The 24,438-nt window shown below is 42.5% G+C and overlaps 1 protein-coding gene across 1 annotated transcript in view; it reads left to right on the forward strand.

Moving 5' to 3' along the window:
- ANO4 (anoctamin 4) overlaps positions 1–24,438 on the forward strand; it is a 444,323-nt gene that overhangs the window by 289,512 nt on the left and 130,373 nt on the right. Inside the window, exons 9-10 of the mRNA XM_069585151.1 lie at positions 1,787–1,831; positions 10,606–10,737. Of these exons, the coding sequence (XP_069441252.1) occupies positions 1,787–1,831; positions 10,606–10,737 (177 nt within the window). The remainder of the gene's footprint in view (positions 1–1,786; positions 1,832–10,605; positions 10,738–24,438) is intronic.

Here is a 24,438-nt window from a genome sequence, read left to right on the forward strand (position 1 = left end):
ATAAAATGAAAGCCATAACAACTGTGAATAATAATTTTACATGAAAGGAATTCCTGCAGGACAACATTTTAGGAGGAAATACTGTTAATGAGTGTCCATGAGTTGGCCTTATTAATATTGATGTGATTTTACCCAAGCATAGCCTCACTTGATACAACTTGGTGCATTTAAAATTTACATTACCTTTTTATCCAGCATATATTTCCAAAAGAGGAATTGTCCTGACATTTCAGTTCAACAAAGTGTTCAAACATCAGTTTGGACATTGAAATGCCTCCAGGAATCTTACCTTTATTATTTCCTATAGACTGTACTTCTGAATCCCAGGTTTAGTCTCCTTGGATTTTTGTTTCTATGATATTTAAAAGGAAGTTGAGGAATAGATTTCTTGTGGGAAATGGCCACTGAAATCTGCTTTTGCTAAATACCTGTATGTCCAAGGATATAGGTTTTTTAAATAGGCAGTTTCTAGAGCAGTTTTTGGTTTACAGAAAATTGAATAGATAGTACAGAGTGTTCCCACAGACCTCCTCTCACCCCCGCTTACAGCTTCCTTACTATTGATACTTTGCATTAGTGTGGTTTATTTGTTACAACTGATGGACAAGTATTGGCACATTGTTACTATCAGTAGGTTAGTAATGTGATGATGGTGTCTGTTTTAGTGGTATATAGTTAAGGGTTCACTTCTTGTCTTGTACAGTTCTGTGGGTTTGGACAATTCACAGTGCCGTGTATCCCTTATTGTGGTATCATGCAGAATAGTTTCACAACCCTTGAAATCCCCTTTACTCTATCCCTTCTCTCCCCTAGCCCAGACCCCTGGCAACCACTGATTTTTCTGTTGTCTGTATAATCTGCCTCTTTATAACATGGGATATGTGTTCAAGTTTTCACAGATATGCACAATAAGTTTTGGTGTATAAACTTCCCATTTTCTCTAATATCTTAGTTCAAAATCCATGCAAACTATTCATTCATACATACGCATTGAAGTCCAACCATGGAAAGAGATTGCATTTTTAAAAGTATCTAATGCACATGTTCTCCCTTCACACTGTACTCAGAATTTGCATTTGTAATACTTTTATATGCAGGTACATAGAACTACAACAGACCCTTAATAAGTCTGATTTTTAAAAAGATTTTTTTTCTTGGATTCCTTGGTTTACCTCTTTAATTAACAATATACGAGGGCCACGGGTTAGACAATATGTGCTAGTATGGTTATTTACAGAGGGTGTTGATACTTATTTGTTAGTGTCCTTCCCGTACTGGTTGTAAAAACATATATTTTTATATATAATTTATATTACCTTTGCCTATATCAGATGACAGAAACTTTCTCTAAACTTTAAGTGCTGTAGAAATATTTGTTAATATAACAGTGTGCCTGTTAAATTATGTATGTTGCAAGCAGGCTGGCAATCTACCTCTGTTCCTGAAGAAAAAAAAAAAAAAAGCTGACCTCAGCTGAATTCATACAAATACCAATTGCTCCAAATTATTGCTCTGCACAGGTTCTATAGGCGAAGAGCAAGTGTAAAAAATGATGGTAACAAGGAGAGGAAGCAGTGTCAATAGAAACTATTTCATACGATTTCATGAGTCAAAAACGCATGCCCTGCATTCCCACTACATTTCTCACTGTTAATCTCTTTTTAGTTTTTTCTTCTTCACCTCTTACAGGCTTCTATCTTCAATCTCCTTTCCTTCCTTGCTAGTTCAAACTGTAACTGACGATGGGTTTTCTTCTCGACTGGCTTCATTTTTGCTGTTCTTCCAGGAGAAAAATCTATTACCTGCCCCGCCGGTACAAGTTCATGAGCAGGTTAGTAGCATGCTGTGTCACGATGGTGTTTGTTTTAGCTGTTGTCCTGTGTGCTCCCAACATTGACAAGGAAGACAAGCTGGGGAGGAGGGGACTTTGTCCCATGGGAGAGCTGGTTGCTGCACCAAAAATAGCTATTTCAAGTTAGGCTATGTTGGGGAGTGGGAAGCAAAGATGGAAATTTTCCTCTTAGAGTCTTCCCTGTGATTTCTCCACACTTGGGAGGCAGAATTTATCTGCAGGTCTGTTGAGGCTGGGTTTGAGAGGTGAGGGTTCCCCATTCTATTAGATAAATTCCCAGAAAGCTCACTGTTTAGAAAGCATCTTTGGTCTGAATGTTACTTTTTTCCCCATGCAAATTACTCCCCCCTCTATATGTAACTTGAAATCCAAGTGCAGACAGTAACCCTCTCAGGTGGCTTCTGATCCTTCCATGGGTAGTATCCTTCTATGTTAATAATATTTTGTTAATAAAGTATGCAGATATATTACCTTACTCAGAAGCCCTCCTACCTTCTTTTTTTAACCCCTCTTCCCTAAAAATCCTACTGGATGAGAACTGCCTTTACTGTGCTATATTGCCTTCCTAAGCTTGTTTCTCCTTGGTTTTTGAGAAGTTGGGGATGAAGGGAAGATTTCAGTATGTTCTTTGATTTGATTCCATGGTGATCACTGGCAATCTAATTTCAAACTTTTAATTGGTCTTATGTGATCATGCTCCCTAAGCTGAGCTGATAGTTAAACAACTTGGAAACCATTACATTTGTCTGCAAATCTTTAGAGTTCAGTTATGTGAGATTTAGCACTCAAATTCACTCCGCTTCTGTTCAGTGCAGAAGGATAAATAGAAGAATAGTTGATATGGTTTAGTGGGTTTAATCAAATACATGAGTGCTTGACAAAATAGACATGAAAATGGGCATTTAAAGAAACTCAGGTGTGTGTTCCACAAATTTTCCTGAGATGCATCCTTATTAGCAATTCTTCAATCAGATGGTTGCCATGGCATTTGGATTTACCAAGCAGAGACGAGTCCCTTGTCATATAATGACCTTCTACAAAATTTCATGCACACTTTAACCTGTTTCATAGTTCTCAGACTTTAGCCAGCAGGGGAGTCACCTGGAGGGCTTATTAAAACTCAGATTGCTTGGTCTGTGCTATAGCCTATGATGTCGGCTCTCCATCTGGAAGGTATATGAAGGCTGTATTTCCAGCGCCTCGCATATAGTAGGTGGGGCAAACGAATGAACGAATCTTCATATACATGTGAGGATTTGCAGAGGGAAAATAAGGTCACAAAGAAAAGCATAGAAACACCAGGACTTCCTGAAGCATCAGACATAGATCGGGGATTGAAACATGTTTGCACTGTGGGGAAGAGGTGAGCAATGAGGGCTTGAAAGAAAATGGTGATTAAATAACCCGTATAATCTCAAGATTGGATGGTATATCAAATGTCATCAAGTCCAGCTACTCATTGGCTGTTGAACCTATGTTATATCATCAGCCAGCCTGTGTTTAAACATGTCTAGAGACAGTGAATTCCTGAACCCATCTGTAAACACCTGACTTAGAAAGTGCTTCCTTAAGTCATAATCTCTGTCTCCTTGACTTTCACTCTAAAACACTCAGATTGTACTCCTGCTCCCTGCAGAGCCAAAAAATAATCTATCAAGTAAAACAGCAAAGTATGTGAGAAAGATTGGAGGAAAGTATAGGCAAAAGGACTTAGTAGGTATTTGGAAAACAAGAAATGGTGGAGAGAAAGAGGTTTCTGTATTAAGGGATTGGGAGGCAGAAGAAGAGTGGAAATTCAGGAAAATACAGATGTGGTCAGACAGGTGTTGATTTTTTATCTGACAGTTCTGTATTATGACTCACAGTAGGTCTTTGAGGTAATTGGTGTCACGGTTGGTCTTTGAGGCTTTTGAAACTGATGGCAAAGCAGTTGAAGCTAAAAGTAAAGCCAGAGAATACAAGTGGAGAGGTGAAGCTTGTCAGCCATCATGACCTGAGCCAGGGAAGTGGATGGAATTTCCCAGGGAGCGATGTACGGAGTGAAGAGAAGAGGGCCAGTAGCAACTGCTTGGAAAAATCTGCTTTAAGGAGGCAGGAAGAGGTGGCTGATTTAAATGATGAAGAATAGGTATCTCTGTAGCCAGAGATGACTTCCAAATTGCAGGGCATGTCTGTAACTTGTTATCCTAGTCATGCACCAGTAGTAAAATATTGACTTCAATATTCTGAGACCTCCATGCCATCCTAAATATGGATACTTAATTTAGCTCTTAGTTTCATTCTTCCAAATGATATTTTACTTTATTAATCCACAAAAGCACCCTGGAAACAAACCTACCTCCTTTCAGAATAAGGGAAAAGAAATAAAAATTGTGAAGTTTCTGAGCAGGCAGAAAAATAAAGCATCATTTCACAAATATCTTTGTGAAAAGGCACCTGACACCATGAAGCACACTCATATAATTCAGATATATATTTTGGGGGTAAGTGTTCTTTTTATCCACATACTTGGTCTATTAAAGGATGCTTTGACACTTACCTTTGAGCAGACTTAGAGATATTACACAATACCTATCTAGTCAAGAAAGGAAATTTATCACTGTTCTTCTGCCTTATTTTATTTTTACTTTCACCAAATAGTATGAATATAGCCTGTAAAAGATATGCTTACAAAGTAATAAATCTGATGATTGTGGGTGACTGGTAGCTGAAGTCTCATTACGGCTCATTCTTTTTTCCTCCTCGCCCCCATACACATCCTGACTGATGTTCTCCTTTGCGATGCTCGGCAGGATGAACACTTGTCCCTGCTGTGTTACACACTGAGTGCCTTCGCAGTCTTATCAGATGAGTATACAGGCAACATGACAGAATGGCTTGGATATTTCCATCCTCACCTTAAAAAATTAATATTCATAAATGTTCCAAAACCTTTGGACTCTTCTAGAAGATACTTAAGCTCTGCCCCAATTAGCAGCCTTGTGACCTAAAAGAATGGCATTAGTTTCTCAAGATCCCTAACTCTTATCTGAGGAGAGACTGCTAATATGGGGCACTTGGTTCTAAGAAGAGGAAAAAGAAATGCAAGCCTCTGTTGTCTGTTATCCATCCAGGAGGGCTTCATTTCCTGCAACGTAGGCCTGTGTACCATACCTCCATTACATTTTTTAAAAGCTCATCTGTTGTGCTCTCTGGGCATATTATCTCTGAAAATGTAATCTAACTGTTCAAAACCTGATGCTATTATTATAGTATTCTGATCTGGGGAAAAGCAGCTGTCTCTGAAGTCACCTGTTTCATTTAATTCAGCCTAATTGAGTTGTCTTTAGTACAAACTCCCTCATGGGTTGTGAGTGGCTTGAGAAAAAGGCCCTTGTTTTCTGATTCTTCAGGGTGCACCCTCCATATCCAGGTTGGGACTCTGTGTACAGCCAGTAATTTATAAAGGCCTGCAGACAGGTTTATCAGTTAGGGGTGAAGTTCTCTGCATGTGGCCTTTTCTGTAATCACAGTCTCCCCTTCACCACTGAGGAAGGTGAGGTCAAGGTGTTTTAACCAGGACCTTCCCAAGGCACAGCCCAGCAAAGGTGGGAGATGTGTGCCCTCTAGTTTGTTTCTAATTGATTAATTACCGTTGGGCTGCACTGGATCTTCGTTGCTGCAGACGGGTTTTCTCTAGTTGCCATGAGCAGGCATCATGGCAGAGGCTGCTCTTGTGGAGCACGGGCTCTAGGCACCCAGGCCTCAGTAGTCGTGGTGTGTGGGCTCAGTAGTTGCAGCTCTTGGGCTCTGGAGCAGGTGTGCCTCTAGTTTGTGCTTGTGCCCCGCTGCCAACTCTTTCCAGCCACCCAGAACCTCACCTGTCATGAACTGGTCTTTGGGGGAGGACCCCAAATTTACCATCAGAACAACTTTCTTAAGAGAGTGACTCACCTTTCAGTCTAGATGCTAACTTGACAAGTCAAGGCCACAAATATTCAAGCGGATGGCCCATCTTTATTGATTTGCCTGTGTAGTCTGCGAGAGGGCTTTTGCTCAGTAAACGGCAGAGATGGACCAAAGTGACAATGTATCCAACCAAAATCAATGCTCTAGCATTAAACCGATATTTTATCTTTCTCCTGTCAGAGGAGACTTTATTAAGTAAGCCCTACTCCTCCATTGAAGAGACAAATGAGATGTTTTCTGGTTAGTTGGTTTCTCGACTTTTCAGCTCTAAGTAAATTTCAGGATCACTTGTTCAGGGATGTCTGTGAGACATGGGAGCACAGACCTCAAGGGAAGATCATGACTCTTGAGTGTCTATTGAGAACTTGGTCAACAAAAGTTCATTGTCATCATCATTTTCTTCATCCTAGAAACTACCGCTTAATTGAGCATTTTGTCCAGCCAAGGCATTGTGTAAACGCTTACACATTATCCTTACCAATTCCATCTGTAATGGATGTGTTAGCTCAGAGAGGCTTAGTCCCTTGCCCAACACGGCACTCACCACTTTTGAGCTGAGCAGTGAGAATGTTAATCCATTTCTCGCTGACTCCAGAGTCATCATTCTATACAAAAATTTATCCATTATGCTTTGTGAAAAGGAAAGTTCTTTATTAACTCAAGGCTTGTTTGAAATGGTATAGCCAAAATATGACCTCTGAAGTCACCAGCAACATATATTAGACAGCATCTGATTGATCATTTTAAAGATGAGGATACTAAGGCCCTGAGAGAATAAAAGGTTTGTCCCAGGCCTCTAGCTTGACTCTCAGGCTTTCCAGCCTGGTGGCTTTTGCACTGTATGTTTTTCCTTGGCAAGATGGAAGGGGATCCTCACTGATGTCTGAGTGGCACAGTTTGGGGACAGGAGTGGGTTTGTGGAAGAATGGACGTTAGTCGTGCAGCCATAAAGGGTCTTGTTCCCAGACCCATTTACCTGGAAGGTCAGGACAGAGTGTGGAGCATCAGTCTCAGCCTATGGGAACTCGGTCAGCCGAGGTCTGGGGAAGATGGGATCAAGGCTGTTTTGAGAGGTGTGGTAGTCTCCCATTGCTTTTATGACACATCCCCAGACAAATTTATTATCTCAGTTCTGTGAGTCACAAGTCTGGGTAGGGGGATGTTTCATCTGGTTTCTCTGCTCAGGGTCTCACAGGCTAAGATCAAGGTGTCAGCCAGCCAGCTCTTCTTCGGAGGCTCCTGGGAAGAATTGGCTTCCAGGCTCATCCAGGTTGCTGGCACAGCTCAGCTCCATGCTGTTGTCGGACCGGGGTCTCCATTTCTTGGCTGTTAACCAAAGGTCTTTCTCAGCTTCTAGAGGCTTCCTGGCACCCCCTGGCTCCTGGCCCCCTTTACCTCCAAAGCCAGCTCTGGCCAGTTGAATCCTTCTCACACTTTGAATCTCTCTGACCTCCCTTTGGCCTCATCTCTCCTGTCTCCAGCCAGAGAAAGTTCCCTGCTTTTAAAGGGCTTAGTGATTAGAAGTGCCCAGCTGAGTAATCCAGTATGCTGTCCATAATTTAAGGCCCAGCTTATATCTGCAAAGTGCCTTTGCTGTGTCACACTCATATTCACAGGTTCCAGGATTAGGGTGCTGGCATCACTGGGGGGCCATTCTGCCAAGCAGCGGAGGCTACAAGCTGCTGATCACTTCTGAGCATTCTGTTGTCTCGTGAGCGGACAGCCTCGACTGGCATGTGTGATGGGACCAGAACAGTCCATGCTTTCTCTTCCTGCTTCTGCTCAGGCTGCCCGATGAAGGCTGGTTCACACCCTCAGGGGTTATTTTTAAGCTGTCTTTTGAATATCTTTCCTCTACCATGGTGTTTCAAAAGCCCACTACCTCTCCTTTCCATCACTTTACATTAACCTCTGTGGTCCTCAAATTGTTATTAGTAACCCTGCTCTCTGCTTGGCAGTTTCTCCAAAGCATTTCATGCACATCCTCTTTTATAAGCCTCCTGGAAACTCTGTGAGGCCAGTGAGATGATGATGATGGTGATGATCCCATTTAAAAACCCTGGAAAAATAAGGCTCAAAAAGGTGAGTGATTTTGTGGAAGGTCACACCGCTGATAAGCAGCAGAGCCAGGATTTCAGCATCGCAAGGGCAAATCCCAGCTCCTTTCCACCACGCCAAGCAGTCTACCCTCACTTCCTTCTTCCCCTTCCTCATTTTTCACTTTCATACCCTGGTTGTCTCTCCCTCCATCTCCACGTTTCACTTAAATAGTGGTGCCCCAAGCGTGTTGCAGAGAGTTGCCATTTCATTCCCTGAATTTTTACAGCTTTGTTTTTCTTCACATTGAGCACTGTACCCATCTGGGTTAAATTCTTATTCATTGCACTCAGAGCCCGGATTCCATGAGAATGCGGATTTTGCAAAATGTAATCCGATTAGTACTGGACACGTGTGGGAGGTGAAAGCTCTATTATGGAAAACCTCTGGACCAGGGTCATCTTTTGTGAACAACTTTCAAGGCAATCAGATGAAATAAAGCCAAGAGCCGCAGGGAAGCCCACCTGCTTAACCTAGGAAGTTTCATTTAACGACTAAATCATTGAACTTGGGCAAGTGATAGATGCTCATGATGCATAGTTAACTTTGAATTGAACTTTGAATTGAAAAGCTGAAGGACAAAACTGTTAAGAGGCAAGCTGGTTGCTCAAATTCTTGTCTTTGCAGAAAAAAGAAAAACGTAGTAATAATAGCCATGTTTACTGTGCACTGACACCATTCTGGAGGTTTTATATACATTGTGATCATTTAATCATCACAGTCCTATGAATTACACATCATTATCATGCCCATTTTACAGATAAGGAAATTGAGGCATGGCAAAGTTGAATAACTTACCCAGGGTCACACTGCTATCATTTACAGAGGCAGGGTTTGAATCTAGGCACTCCAGCCTCAGAGCTCATGTTCTCAACCACTATGTCATCACCTCCCTGAGGCTTACATCTCACTATATTTGAGTGTCTTTAAAAAGATAATGGGGCGTCCTTGGGTCAGGAAGATCCCCTGGGGAAGGGAATGGCTACCCACTCCAGTATTCTTGCTTAGAGAATTCCATGGACAGAGGAGTCTGATGGGCTACAGTCCATGGGGTCGCATTGAGTCAGACATGACTGAGTGACTAACACTTTCACTGCTACTAAAAAGATGATGAGGAAAGAAGGTGAACCTTGGGGGTGAAGTAGATGTAGACTTTTCCCGCTTTCTTGGGTCTTTGGGCCATTCCAGTCTATTATTTTCTGGCTACGTGACCCAGAGTAGGATCTTTATTTCTGTATGTATATATGTGATGGGGACAGGTCCTCTTGGAGATGAGTCTTCAAGAAGCTGGAAGATTCTTTCCAGTTTGAACTTTCAGAGGCTCTGGGAAAAGGACAGTCACCACCAAGCAGAGAAGGGAGTTGTGGTGAGGCTGGAACAATGCTGAAGATAAAAAGTGGTAAAAGAGGAGTTTACTGTTACTATTCATTTTGGAGTTGATTTGTTATATAAAAAATAATCCATTCATCTGAGAGTTTCACTGAAAAGGAGAAATCGCCATGTGAATAATTTTAACTGGGAGGAAAGTAAAAGATGCCCAAATTTCATATGTTTTCAGTTAATAGACTTAGAAGGCATTTAAAGGTTTTTCATCCCCAGAGGAATGTGTCTCTTCCATAGCCCTTACATAAAGACTCCCATTATCTACTACTGTGATGGGCATGATCATGGGACTTTAAAATCAAAAGTCTAGAATCTGCATTTTGGTTCTGACTTTATTCACTGTCTGGGTAACTTGGGCTGGATAATTACCCCACCATGGGTCTCTTTTATGATGTGTAAATGAGAATGGTCCCTGCTCAGTCTACCTCACAGAGCTGCTATTAATGTGTGCTCTTAGGGAAAAAAAAAAGTTCCAGTGGTGTAGGTACCTGAGGTGGCATAATCATTTCAAAGTCTGTTGTGGTCTTTGCTCTTCTAGTAGTTGGCTGTGAGTGGGTGAGAATCTGGTCACATGGAGGCCAGATGTTTTCATCAGAAGTCAGAAGGAATGGGGGTCCACCAGGGAGGCAAATCATGGCTTGAAAACTGCTTTGGGGACAGTGTTGGGGTTTTTTGGCTTGGCATCATTGTGTCCTCTGGCCAGAGTGACACGTGTGTCATGACACCCCAGCACCATGAGAACCATGGGGTCAGCTTGAAGAGAGACATGAAAGTTAAAAAAAACAAAACAAAAAACAAACAAACATGCCGTCTGCTGAGAGGCTGTCCAGGGAAGGTCTGAGGCCCAGAAAGCAAATGGAGACATTGAGCTCTCTGTGCACAGTCCGCCCCTGGGATGTGCTGTCTCTGCCCCGCCCCCAAAGCCAACTAACTAGAGCTTCAGCTCTTCCCTGACCTTGGATGGGGAGATTTGCCAAGCACACAGTGAGTTTCTAGAATCTGCAGGATGGAAGAACTTAAGGTCTTGGCTGCTTTGCTTCAGAGACTGTCTGCTTCCTTTCCGGAGCCTTCCAACCTTGTTCTGACTCCTTGGCCATCCGTTGGTGTGTGGGTAGACATGTGACTCATAGCAGTGATATCATGGGCAGTCAGGACACTGGGTCTTGGCTTGCTTTCTTCTTTGTGTCGAGTGGGGGTTTCATGAGTGCAGTGAGTGTGTCCAGAGTGTGTGGGTCATAATTACGGCTCTGTGGAGACCTCCCTCCTGTGTTTTGGGGCTATGCTGACATGCTGTACCCTTTGGTCTTGCCTTTCATGTACCACAGGATCGATAAACAAATAAGCAGGTTTCGGAGATGGTTACCTAAGAAGCCAATGAGGCTGGACAAGGAGACACTGCCAGACCTGGAGGAGAATGACTGCTACACTGCCCCTTTCAGCCAGCAAAGGATCCATCAGTGAGTGTTTCCTGTGAAAGCCCTTGTCTTACTAAGTTCGTGCAGCCATGGTAGATCCCTTCCCTGCACGCCTCTGATTCCTTGGTCCTTGGGAGGAACAGCCTAGTGCCCATCTCCCCCAGCAGTCCTGTTGTGTGTTCATATTCCTTTTAGGGTAAGCAGGCTGCTGTAACAATTTCCACGTCACAGCAGCTCTACACAGTAGATGCTTGCTCATGTGTGCTGGGTGCACCAGCTTCTGCATGGTGATTCAGAGACCCAGGCTCCTTTGTCTTGTGGCTCCGCCAAAAAGCAGTGCTCAGAGCCCTCTGCAGGCTCATCTGCCTCGAGCCAGCACATAGGGAAGCTGGTCTACTCCTCGCCTTGTTGAAATGAGGGGTTGTTGAGTTAAAAAAAAAAAATCTCAGTTCACCTCTCGACTCCCCTTTCTTCAGCAACTCACCACGTTGCCCCAGAAAAAGCCGCATAACCTAGCAGCTGGCTTCTGGACTCATCGATCAGTCTCTGAGCAGTGATTGGTCACTTTGTACTTGGACGGTTGGGGGAAGAAGGGGTTAGCTAAGTAATGGGGCCTTTGAAGAATTGCAAAAGTGACAAAGAATTGACTCTGAAGCTTTTGATGTGACAAGAAGTCATGGCCAGAGGGCAGGGTTGGTGGTAGGAGAGAAATTCATGCCAAAGACTATAAACAACCAGGCCAAGACAGCCTCTTAAAAGGAGGATAAATCAGGTGAGCCTGGCCTCACTTTCAGCCAGACTTCAGGAATTCCTGGCACTTCCTGTTTCAGCTATAGCTACAGCCTCCATAAAAATGACTTACCTGAAGGAAAGAAAAGGAGTGACAGAGGTTTTTTAAAAACTAGGTTGCTGACTTTGAGAAAAATATAAACCAAATGGCATTGTCAAGTTGCAGAGAGTGCAAGGCGGGGGCACATTTCAGCAACAGAAAATCAGTTAAAGCCTTGGATTTCTGGAGGGTGAAGGAGAAAAGAAAAATCAAAGAATAGATGCTCTGCATCAAAATGTGTAATGTGTAATGCAAGGGAAGAAATGCCATAAGCCTCTAACTCAGCCAAACTCTAGATCCCCACAAGTTAGACTGATGCCAAATAAGCCCTGCTGTGTGAACATTTAAAAGGATTATTGAAGAAGACATGAAGCTCACAGCCCAGCCTCAAAATCCTAGTTAAATCCTCCGTGGGAAATAGGAACTGAGCAGGATTTCATGTTAACCCCAAGATCAGGACCTACGATGTTTTCTTAAGAGAAAAAGACAGATGAAAGCTGACGTTTCCCCACTCTTCGTTTAAACCCTCGCTGTGCTTGTGTTGTTCATCTTGAAGTTTCTTACACAAGCGGGTGTTTGTTTTTAAATCCTTCTGGAATAGAGTCTGATTTACATGCAAAGGTTCACTTTGCTTCTCACCTGCCTGAGAGGATGCCTAGCAGATTGTAGGAGGGTCTCAAAAGTTTTAGATGGATGGATGGGTAGATGAAAGAATCAGTGAAATATATGGTGTGCACCTGGGGTTTGTTTTACTTCAGAGGAACACAGGTAAATGAAAGAGAAATGTTTCCCAGTACTTGTCTTCATGCTGGTTATGTTGTGTAATATTCTGGCTTTAGAACAAAGTTTCTCAGCAGAGTTATCAATCAGAAGCACCTGGGTGCCCATCAGGATCCCTCGGAACTAGAACTGAGAATTGTACCTTTATGGATATTTTAAACTATATAATAAATGAGGGCTAATAGCCTGTGGGATGGTGGTATTCAGCCATCTCTCACATATATTTGAGAAGCTTTTTTTGACATGTTTGGGTATTTATTCACTGAATAATTGTTTCATTCAACAGTCACTAATTTGATGCCTACTTCTAGCCAGACACTGTCTGGGTACAGGGCATATATCAACAAAATATAGTAAATAATACAGAACCTTGACCCCACCTAGTAAATAGAGTAGACCAACCACTTTATTTAATTTTAAATTTTACTGGAGTGTGGTTGATTTACAATGTTGTATCAGTTTCAGGTGTATAACACAGTGGTTTGGTTATGCATATACATATATTCATTCTTTTTCAGATTCTTTTCCCAAATAGGTTATTATAGAATATTGAGTAGAGTTCCCCATGCTATCCAGTAGGTTCTTTTTGGTTACCTATTTTATATATAGTAGTTGCTGCTGCTAAGTCACTTCAGTCATGTCTGACTCTGTGCGACCTCATAGACTGGAGCCCACCAGGTACCCCCGTCCCTGGGATTCTCCAGGCAAGAACACTGGAGTGGGTTGCCATTTCCTTCTCCAATGCGTGAAAAGTGAAAGGGAAGTCGCTCAGTCATGTCCGACTCTTCGCGACCCCATGGACTGCAGCCCACCAGGCTCCTCCATCCATGGGATTTTCTAGGCAGGAGTACTGGAGTGGGGTGCCATTGCCTTCTCCGATATATAGTAGTGCATGTGTGTTAACCCCAGACTCCTAATTTATTCTTCCCCATCATGTTTCCCCTTTGGTAACTGTAAGTTTGTTTTCAAAATGTGTATGCCTGTTTCTATTCTGTAAGTAAGTTTATTTATATCATTTAAAAAATTAGATTCCATATATGAGTGATGTTATATATTTATCTTTCTCTGTCTGACTTCACTTAGCATGGTAATTTTAAATTTCATCAGCATTGCTGCAAATGGCATTATTTTGTCCTCTTTTGGGCTGAGTAATATTCCATTGTAACTATGTACCACATCTTCTTTATCCATTCCTCTGAGAGAAGACCACTTTGAATCACTATAAAAGTATGTTGAGTGTGACTTACAAGAGGGCTTGCTCCATCCTCCAGATTTGGAGGGAGATTGGTTGAAGATAAGGGTGGGTCACGAGAAGAAAATGTTTGAGATGAGCCTTGAAGGATAACACTTGTCCACGTAGGTAAGGGCGAAGCATTTCCTATAAAGAGAGGGTAACATATGTTTAGAACTACAAAGGCATGAATCAGAACAGGGTGTTTGAAAAACCACAGGTAGTTTTCTGTTTTGGGGTAACAGGGTATGAGAAAACCTGGCATCTTTGTTTGAAAAAAAGAGTGATCGGTGGAAGATGAGCTTCCAACATAGGAGAACTAAGGAGGAAAAGGCAGAGGCACAGTTGAAACAAAGCAAACCTCAGAACCAGACCTCAGTGGGACCAAGAAGGTAGTTTAGGCAGTTCTCTCAGGCCATCAGGAGAGGAAAAATCCAACAAGTGTCTTGAATGTTATGGGCAGTGGGGATTTCTTTCTCGTTGAAAGTTAACATGCCACATGGACAACATCCTTTAATGAATGTATATAAGTAAGATTTGAAGAACATAGGCTATCCGGTTGGAAATAGTGGTTTGGTGCAATTAGAAAAAGATTTCCCTAAGGACGGTTCAAGAGTGATTTTAATGGGTTTAAAGTGATCAGAAGTGCTGGCTAATGATCCCTGGTTTTCCAAATGCTGTCCAAAATCTCATGTGGTTTCTTTGCAGAATATTTGATATTATGTTAATCCAGGAATTAAAAAAAGGATAATGGAAATGTAAGAGTGTGTGTGTATGTGAGTTTCCATGAATATAGGAGAAGAGACAGTGGGATGTTTAATAAATAATGACCAGAGTAGAAAGGAGCCTTGAACATACTCTGCTCTCAGGATAAAACCCAGAATCCTAGGCTGGCCCACCAGCCCCCACTTTCATTCCCCTGTTGTATGCTTTGGCCACACTGAGCTGCTTTGACCTCAGTATCTCTCTGTACCCTCCTTGTTTACATTCTCTTCCCTCACCTGGAATACCTTTTCCCTGAGGCTCCCTTCTTGGCATATTGCATCAGAGACGTTTCCTCCAGAGAACCTGCCATAATTTCCAACCTCCAACCCTGATTCTGGGTGAGGTACACTCTTCTATGTCTTGGTGATAATATTTCTGCTATCATAATTCTTCATAGTATCCTTTTCTTTGCTTCTTCCTAGACCATAAGCTCCTCTAAAGACTGTGTCTGTATCACCATTTTTGAGTCCCATATTTGGTACTTTACAATGATTTGTTAAATCAGAAGATAGATGAATAGGTAGAAATGAAAATAGAATCATATTATGAGCAAAGAATACAGATGATGTGAGGTTAGCTCAGTACATACTCATCTCCAACCAAACATGACATTTTCTCCTCTAAAGTGCTCCATGCCCATTGTCACCTGTCCAATAAGTGGCATAATATCTGTCCAGGAGCTGAAACCAAGGTCTGGAATCTACTCTAGACACCTCCCTCACCTCCACTCCCCACATCTAAGATAACTCCAAAGGCTAATGAGTTTTTATCCTGAGTGTCTCTTTAATCCAGTTATCTCTGCCACCACAATCTCACCTCTGTAACCCAGAAATAATAGGTCCCCTGGCTCCACCCTTGCCTACCTCCATTCCATTTTCTTTAAAAGCATACAAAATGAGTTTCTTTTTAAAATGCTTATCTAATCATGTTACTTCACCCTGTTTTGAAAAAATATGAAAATTATTGAGAATGACCTACAAGGCCTTGAATGGCCTGGCCGTGCAGCCGACTCCTCTCAGCCTTATCTGCCTTGACTGCCTTCCTCCCCTAATTTCTTACGATCCAGATCCAGACGTATACAGCCTCTCTCAATTCTTTGGATATACTCGATATACTCGACCTCAGGACATTTGCGTATGCTGTTTCCTCTTCTTGAATTCCTTTCTCATTCCTTCTCCCTTCCCCAAGTTTATTCTTACTCACCCTTCAAACTCAGCTCTGAAGCTTCCTTCCAGGAAAACCTTCCTTCCATCCTTCCAAAGACCATTTCTCTTTGCTTTGTACTCTTTTAGCAGTGTGTTTCCCTTATAACAGTTTTCATATCTGAGATTTTATAATTATTTGGGTATTACATGGTTAACGCCTAACTCTTGAGGCAAGCTTTGAACTCTATGGAGGCATAGGCTGTGTCTGTTTCTGCTCATAGTTCTATCTCCAATATTTAACACAGCACCTAGCATATGATAGGTACTTAAATGAATAAAATGAGGATAAAACTAGTAAGGATAACATGGAATAAATCTAATCTTAAATTTTTGTGCTTTGAACTACATTATACAAAAGAATTAAAAAGAATTGATTAAAAACCAAATAGCCTAGCTTTCTAGTTTCCAGTTACTTCAAACACATATCAGTGTTTGCTATGCTCAGTTGCTCAGTCGTGTCTGACTCTTTGCAACCCCATGGACTGTAGCCCACCAGGCTCTTCTGGCCGCAGGATTTTCTAGGCAAGAATACTGGAGTGGGTTGCTATTTCCTTCTCCGGGGGATCTTCCCTACCCAAGGAATTGAACCTGGGTCTCCTGCGTGGCAGGCAGATTCTTTACCACGAGGGAGGTCAAGTACATCAATGTTTAGGAGGCAGTGAAAGCAAGCCTGAGTGCACGTCTCTATAGATGAACGTGTAATGCCACTGGTCATTTTATATGGTGTCGCTGAAAGTGGACCCTCAGATGGGAAAGCTCTTATTAGATGCCAGACACTATTTTAACCACTTTAGTCCTCATGGGAGAGAAGGTGTTATCATCACCATTTTGCAGAGAGGAAATCAAGGCACAGAGAGGTTAAGAAGCCTGCAGTAGGTGACACTAGTCCACCTACCTGATCAACCCCAAGCGTTAGTGGCTTAATGTTGTAGAAGTGTGTCTGTCTGTCTGTTATTCATATCATGGTCTACTGCGGGTCACCACAGCGAGGGAGAGGTGCTGTCTCTGCTCCAGACAGTCATTCAGGTACCCAGGCTCTGTCTAGTGACTCTGCCATCCCCTAGACCCTTTGCATCTGGTCTGTGGAAGGGGAAAAGAGATGAGTGATTTCAAAGGAAGTTTTTATGAGCCAGTTTTAGAAGTGGTGGACAGCACTTTTGCCCACATTTCATGCACCAGAACTTGTCGTGTAGTTACCCCTAACTTGAGGAGTGCTAATGTAACTACTTTTGTGCCCAGGAGGAAAAGGGAAATTGGTTTGCCAGCTGGGCAGTGATGAAGCAGAAATTCAGATTCGCACAGAGAGGTCTCAGATCCCATGCTCTTAAACATCATGCTCTACTGCAGGGTCTCTCAGCCTCAGCACTGTTGACATTTTTGACTGAGTAAATCTCGTTGTGAGGAACTGCCCTGTGCATTGTAGGATGATTAATAGCACCATGGCTTCTATCCATTACATGCAAATAGCAGTCTCCTGCCCTCCTACCCTTCAGTTCAGTTCAGTTTCTCACTCATGTCCGATTCTTTGTGACCCCATGAATCGCAGCACGCCAGGTCTCCATGTCCATCACCAGCTCCCAGAGTTCACTCAGACTCACGTCCATCGAGTCAGTGATGCCATCCAGCCATCTCATCCTGGGTTGTCCCCTTCTCCTCCTGCCCTCAATCCCTCCCAGCATCAAAGTCTTTTCCAATGAGTCAACTCTTCGCATGAGGTGGCCAAAGTACTGGAGTTTCAGCTTTAGCATCATTCCTTCCAAAGAACACCCATGGCTGATCTCCTTCAGAATGGGCTGGTTGGATCTCCTTGCAGTCCAAGGGACCCTCAAGAGTCTTCTCCAACACCACAGTTCAAAAGCATCAATTCTTCAGTTCTCAGCTTTCTTCACAATCCAGCTCTCACATCTATACATGACCACTGGAAAAACCATAGCCTTGACTAGACGGACCTTTGTTGGCAAAGTAATGGCTCTGCTTTTGAATATGCTGTCTAGGTTGGTCATAACTTTCCTTCCAAGGAGTAAGCGTCTTTTAATTTCATGGCTGCAGTCACCATCTGCAGTGATTTTGGAGCCCCCCAAAATAAAGTCTGACACTGTTTCCACTGTTTCCCCTTCTATTTGCCATGAAGTGATGGGACCAGATACCATGATTTTCGTTTTCTGAGTGCTGAGCTTTAAGCCAACTTTTTCACTCTCCTCTTTCACTTTCATCAAGAGGCTTTTTAGCTCCTCTTCACTTTCTGCCATAAGGGTGGTGTCATCTGCATATCTGAGGTTATTGATATTTCTCCCGGCAATCTTGATTCCAGCTTGTGTTTCTTCCAATCCAGCATTTCTCATGATGTACTCTGCATATAAGTAAATAAGCGGGGTGACAATATACAGCCTTGACGTACTCCTTTTCCTATTTGGAACCAGTCTGTTGTTCCATGTCCAGTTCTAACCGTTGCTTCCTGACCTGCATACAGATTTCTCAAGAGGCGGGTCAGGTGGTCTGGTATTCCCATCTCTTTCAGAATTTTCCACAGTTTCTTGTGATCCACACAGTCAAAGCCTTTGGCATAGTCAATAAAGCAGAAATAGATGTTTTTCTGGAACTCTCTTGCTTTCCCCTACCCTTACTTAGTTGCTAAAATCAAAATGTCTCCAGACATTGCCAAATTTTCCCTTGTGGTGGTTAGTATGGTGGATGCAAAATCGGACCTTCACTCTCCTTAAGAACTCTCTCTCTACTGTTCTTTTTCGTGTGACACCCCTCAGGCAGGCCCACCAGTTCTCTGAGATAAATTAAACTCTGGTCAAATCAGATGACTGTGAATGACAAGTCCATTCAGCAATTAATTTATTCCTCCTCTTCTCTTTGCCTGTGAGTATTGGCCTGTTTCAGTGGCCCTGCCCTTCATTCTTAAAATGGCATCAGCAGTAATACCCTTGAGCCAATTACTTTCTAAGGTCAATGCTCATAAAAAAGGTTTTCTACTGGGAAACAGAGAAGAGGAAATTTGGAAAAGAGTCATGTCACTTTTTGTAATATATATATAGTATACTCTTTCCAGAAAGAGATCAATTCTGAATTGCCTTTCAGAAAAATGTTTGTGTTAGATACAGAGAAAAATATTCCTCCCTGAATTTTAAAATATCATTACCATTATTTTATTTTGATGAAAATCCATAAAAAGTGAGGTAAAATTAAACATTGATCACTTCCAAATGGAAGCATTTGAAGCATATGTTTGTTGTGTGTGCATGTGTTTAAACAAATATTCCTTCATTCGCATGTTCCATGGCAATTGTTGTTCTGGAAACTTGGGAATCAATGGTGAATAAACAGGCAAAAATTTCTGCCTTCCTGGAGCTTCCATTTTAGCTGTAGGTCACCAACACTAAATTATACATCACTGGTTCTCAATCGGGGAGTGACTTGGCAATGTCTGGAAACATTTTTGGTTGTCTAAACTTAGGGTGGAGAGTGCCACTGGTATGTAATGGGATGGAGGGCAAGGATGCTGCTCAACATCCTTCACAGGAGCCCCAACAAAGAATTATCTAGCTCTGAAGGCCAGCGGCCATAGGACTGGAAAAGGTCAGTTTTCATTCCAATCCCTAAGAAAGGCAATGCCAAAGAATGCTCAGACTACCGCACAATTGCACTCATCTCACACGCTAGCAAAGTAATGCTCAAAATTCTCCAAGCCAGGCTTCAACAATATGTGAACTGTGAATTTCCAGATGTTCAAGCTGGATTTAGAAAAGGCAGAGGAACCAGAGATCAAATTTCCAACATCCGTTGGACCATTGAAAAAGCAAGAGAATTCTAGTAAAACAACTGCTTTATTGACTACGCCAAAGCCATTGACTGTGTGGATCACAACAAACCGTGAAAAATTCTGAAAGAGATGGAAATACCAGACCACCTGACCTGCGTCCTGAGAAATCTGTATGCAGGTCAGGAAGCAACGGTTAGAACTGGACATGGAACAACAGAATGGTTCCAAATAGGAAAAGGAGTACATCAAGGCTGTTTATTGTCACCCTGTTTATTTAACTTATATGCAGCATACATCTTGAGAAATGCTGGGCTGGAGGAAGCACAAGCTGGAATCAAGATTGCCAGGAGAAATATCAATAACCTCAGATATACAGATGACACCACCCTTATGGCAGAAAGTGAAAAGGAACTAAAAAGCCTCTTGATGAAAGTGAAAGAGGAGAGTGAAAAATTTGGCTTAAAGCTCAGCATTCAGAAAACAAAGATCATGGCATCTGGTCCCATCACTTCATGGCAAATAGATGGGGAAACAATGGAAACAGTGTCAGACTTTATTTTTGGGGGCTCCAAAATCACTGCAGATGGTGACTGCAGCCATGAAGTTAAAAGACAGTTGCTCCTTGGAAGAAAAATTATGATCAACCTAGACAGCGTATTCAAAAGCAGAGCCATTACTTTGCCAACAAAGGTCCATCTAGTCAAAGCTATGGTTTTTCCAGTAGTCATGTATGGATGTGAGAGTTGGACCATAAAGAAAGCTGAGCGCCGAAGAATTGATGCTTTTGAACTGTGGTGTTGGAGAAGACTTTTGAGAGTCCCTTGGACTGCAAGGAGATCCAACCAGTCCATCCTAAATGAATTCAGGCCTGAATGTTCATTAGAAGGACTGATGCTGAAGCTGAAACTCCAATCCTTTGGCCACCTGATGTGAAGAACTGACTCATTGGTAAAGATCTTGATCCTGGGAAAGATTGAAGGCAGGAGGAGAAGGGGACGACAGAGGATGAGATGGTTGGATTGCATTACTGACTCAATGTACATGTGTTTGAGTAGGCTCTGGGAGTTGGTGATGGACAGGGAAGCCTGGCATGCTGCAGTACGTGGGGTTGCAAAGAGTCAGACATGACTGACTGAATTGAACTGACTGAACTGAAGGCCAGTAGTGATGGTGTAAAATTTTGTGGAGGGTAGTCGATTTGCAAGGTTATGTTGGTTTCATGTGTAGAGCATAGTGACTCAGTTATATATATATACTTGGAATGGAATTTCTTCACATGCCTTTCTCTCCCTGCTAGACTGGACCATTGAGGACAGGAACTGTGTGCCAACAGCTGGTGGCCCTGGAATGATCAGAGCACCTAAAAGAATCAGCAGAACTGGCATTCTTGCCATTGCAGCAGGGCAGAGCTCAGGCTCTAGAGTCAAGTTCATTCATCTACCAAACCCAGGACACCCAGAGAAGGGTTGAAAAACGTGGTGAAATAGGCAATGATGGCCTCCGTGTTCAGCTTCAAATTACCCTTGGCTTACTGATTCATTTTTTTGTCTCAGTTCTACTAACTGATTGATCATCTTTCCTTCCCTAAATTTTGTTATGAGGACTAATGCCTGACCCCAAGATATTTAACTCATGCCTCAGACATCTTAATCTCATGGGTCATGTACATATATGAAATGGATAGTATAAAAAGATCACTTGACATGAAGTTGACTTACATCCCTTTCTTTTCCTTCTAGACTTGGAGCTAGGCAACAGTGTAAACATCTCAGGCAGCAGTCCCCAACCTTTTTGGCACCAGGGACCAGTTTTGTGGAAGATATTTTTCCACAGATTGGAAGGGGGAGGGATGGTTTTGAGATGATTCAAACATAGTACATTTATTGTGCACTCCATTTCTGTTATTATTATTATTACATCAGCTGCACCTCACATCATCAGGCACTAGGTCCCAGGAGTTGGGGACCCTGATCTAGGGAATAACAGAATGATACATCTGTTGGTGGCCAAGAAAGCACTCACCATGGGAACCTGGGTGCTGGACCAGCAAGGGCTGTTAAAAATGAGAGAAGGCTGCTGAAAGGGACAGCAGGTGGGAGTTTCTCTGTAACCCTCCTTTGATTGCCTTTTTATTGTTTGAATCTGTTTCTCAAGTGAACAAGCCAACAGGCCATGGCAGTGAGTTGTGGATGATAGTGGTCAAAGAAATGGCATTCTTCAAGTAGTGGTGACAAGCAAAGCATTGTAAGATAAGAGTGGCAGGTACCGACTGTTAATAAGCAATCCTGCATTCCAGAATTATGATATGGATGCATGACAGCTCTGAGGGTACAGGCAGTATGGTGAAGTTCAGAGAGACTGAACAGCTTGCTCAAGGTCACACCAGTCAATGACAGATGATTTACTGGAGAAAAGGGTGTTTTCTGCCCAGTGTGGCCACCTCAGTTATATGCTGCGTGAACAGGGCCAAAGTACATACAGTTTTTCAGCCATATGACGTTAGTATGAGCCTGTAGATACAAAAACATTGCTTCTCCTCTGGAGTTGTTTGTTGAAGCGTTTGAGATGGGGTGAAGAGACAAAGACAATGGTAAAAATATAAACAAACATTCAAGCCAAGGAGAATAACTTTTAGGGCAGGGAAGTTCAGGGAAAAGAATAGGTTCAGATTTGTAGACCTCGGCGGCCTATATTTCTGTGATGGTTGACAAATGAGCCAATAAATTGGGCCCTAAGCTCTTCCTCACGTGTTCTTAACATTTGCAAGAAATGAAGTCCTTGCACAGGGACAGGGACTCTAAGTGAAATAGTGGGCAGTGTTCTCAGTGATGTCTTTAGAGCAAACTCCTTCTAAGGCTCTTGTGGGGGCTCTTTCTGGTGGGCCCCCTCAGTGGGCTCCTGCAGAATTAATCGCTCATGGCCATAACCTTCTGCAGGAGTTTAGTTATATCTTCAACAGAAAACTGCAGTCTACCCTAAACTAACCACATTGTATGTCTTTGCTGTTTGAACTACAATTTACAAAAATGAAAGTTGGGAACTGATTAACAAGCAAATAGCCTCACCTTCCATTTGAATATATATTCAAGTTTGAGAAGCAACAAAAGCAAATTTATGGGTATGCATGTTTAAAAGCCAATGCATGATGCCATTTGTTCATTTTATGTGACGTCGCCAGAAGGGGGCCCGCAGACTACTTATCAGCCATGATTGTGTGAACACCTGAAGGTCTGTCCCACAGAGGACTCTCCTGCACTAGCCAGCTGAGGGGCCCGAGGCTGTCAGCATTGTTGTTGTTGTATAGTCTCTAAGTTGTGTTCGCCTCTTTGTGACCCCATGAACTGTAGCTTGCCAGCCTTCTCTGTCCATGGTATTTTCCAGGATGGAATACTGGAGTCAGTTGCCATTTCCTTCTCCAAGGGTGTCAGCATTAGGGGCAGTCATTTTATTGAAGCATTGAGTTCAGAAGACTCCTCTCAAACTCAATTTCAGAGAAGGTAATTCAGCACAACATTAGGGAGTTTATTGAAGGAATAATGACAGCTGCTATGTATATGATGCTTACTAGGTTCCCTGGTAGCTCAGTTGGTAAAGAATCTGCCTACAATGCAGGAGACCCTGGTTCAATTCCTGAGTCAGGAAGATCCACTGGAGAAGGGGTAGGCTACCCACTCCAGTATTCTTAGTAGCCCAAGCTGACTAACATAGGCAAGAAGGTAAACTTAAGGACTGAAGATGGCTCAAGTACTTATCAGGTACACATCGGGGTATTAATGGGACAATCTCAACAAAAACATGTAAAAAAATAAAAGTCAATGAATTACCTAAACAACGGGGCTTCCCTGATGGCTCAGTTGGTAAAGAATCTGCCTACAATGCATGAGACCCTGGTTCAATTCCTGAGTCAGGAAGATCCACTGAAGAAAGGATAGGCTACCCACTCCAGTATTCTTGGGCTTCTCTTGTGGCTCAACTGGTAAAGAATCCACCTGCAATACAGGAGACTTAGGTTCGATCCCTGGATTGGAAAGATCCTCTGGAGAAGGGAAAGGCTGCCTACCCACTTCAGTATTCTGGCCTAGAAGAGTCCATGGACTGTATAGTCCATGGGGTCGCAAAGAGTCGGATATGACTGAGTGACTTTCACTTTCGCTCTTCTAGGTTCCAAGTGCTGCCCCCTAGCTCAGACAGTAAAGCATTTGCCTGCAGTGCAGGAGACCTCAGTTTGATCCCTGTGTCAGGATCATTTCCAGAAGGAGGAAATGGCAACCCACCCCAATATTCTTGCCTGGAGAATCCCGTGGACAGAGGAGCCTGGCAGGTTATGGTCCATAGGGTTGCAGCGTCGGACACGATGGAAGCGACTTAGCCACCTGTCTATGGTAATTTGTTATAGCACCCTGAATTAAGCCAGGCTACATTACCATTTCACATTTATTTATCAATAACATGCATATTTTCTAAAGTCTCTCAGCCTAGCTATCTAAAGATACTGATTTTTCTAGCATGTACTTTTAACTGTATTTTCTTTTCAGTGTTTGGAGTTTTTGTGTTGTTTTCATTGACCTGAAATCTTGAGAGAGTCCTTTAGGCAAAGAGAGGCTGAGATTGATTTTGGTAGGATTAATGTTCTTTTAGTGCCCCCGTGACTTACAGCCGTCTCAAAACACTCATTGTATTACACACACTTATTCTGCATTAGAATCCTCAGTATGCAGCTTGCTGGTATTGATCCACAGAGTCAGGGGAAATAGATCTCTTTCCTAGAAAGTTTTAAACTGAGATGAAAGTGCAGCAAGCTGCGTAGCATGAGATGTATGTTTCTTAAAGATGATGTAGCTCCTGTTAGGTAGCAAATAACTTAGTGACTTCAGTTTAAGACACAGAGAGGTCATCTAATCATGTGAGGAAAGTGTCCTTTTGTGTGTCTGGAGATCCGATGGTTAGTCAGCCATGTTCTCTTAGTATTTGTGCAGCCGACTTTGAATAAGTCTCTTAGAATTCTTTTATTGCCATCTATCCATCTTTGAATAAACAGTTATTTAACATTTATCAGCTTATTCATTTAATAGGTGCTTTTGTATTCTGCAGCAAGTACTGTGCTATCATAGAGCAATAGTTAAGTTACTGTATGTTCATATTTGTATTTATGTTGTTTAGTAGC

Source organism: Ovis canadensis, chromosome 3 (genome assembly GCF_042477335.2).
Source record: "Ovis canadensis isolate MfBH-ARS-UI-01 breed Bighorn chromosome 3, ARS-UI_OviCan_v2, whole genome shotgun sequence".
In the NCBI taxonomy this organism is placed as follows: Eukaryota; Metazoa; Chordata; class Mammalia; order Artiodactyla; family Bovidae; genus Ovis; species Ovis canadensis.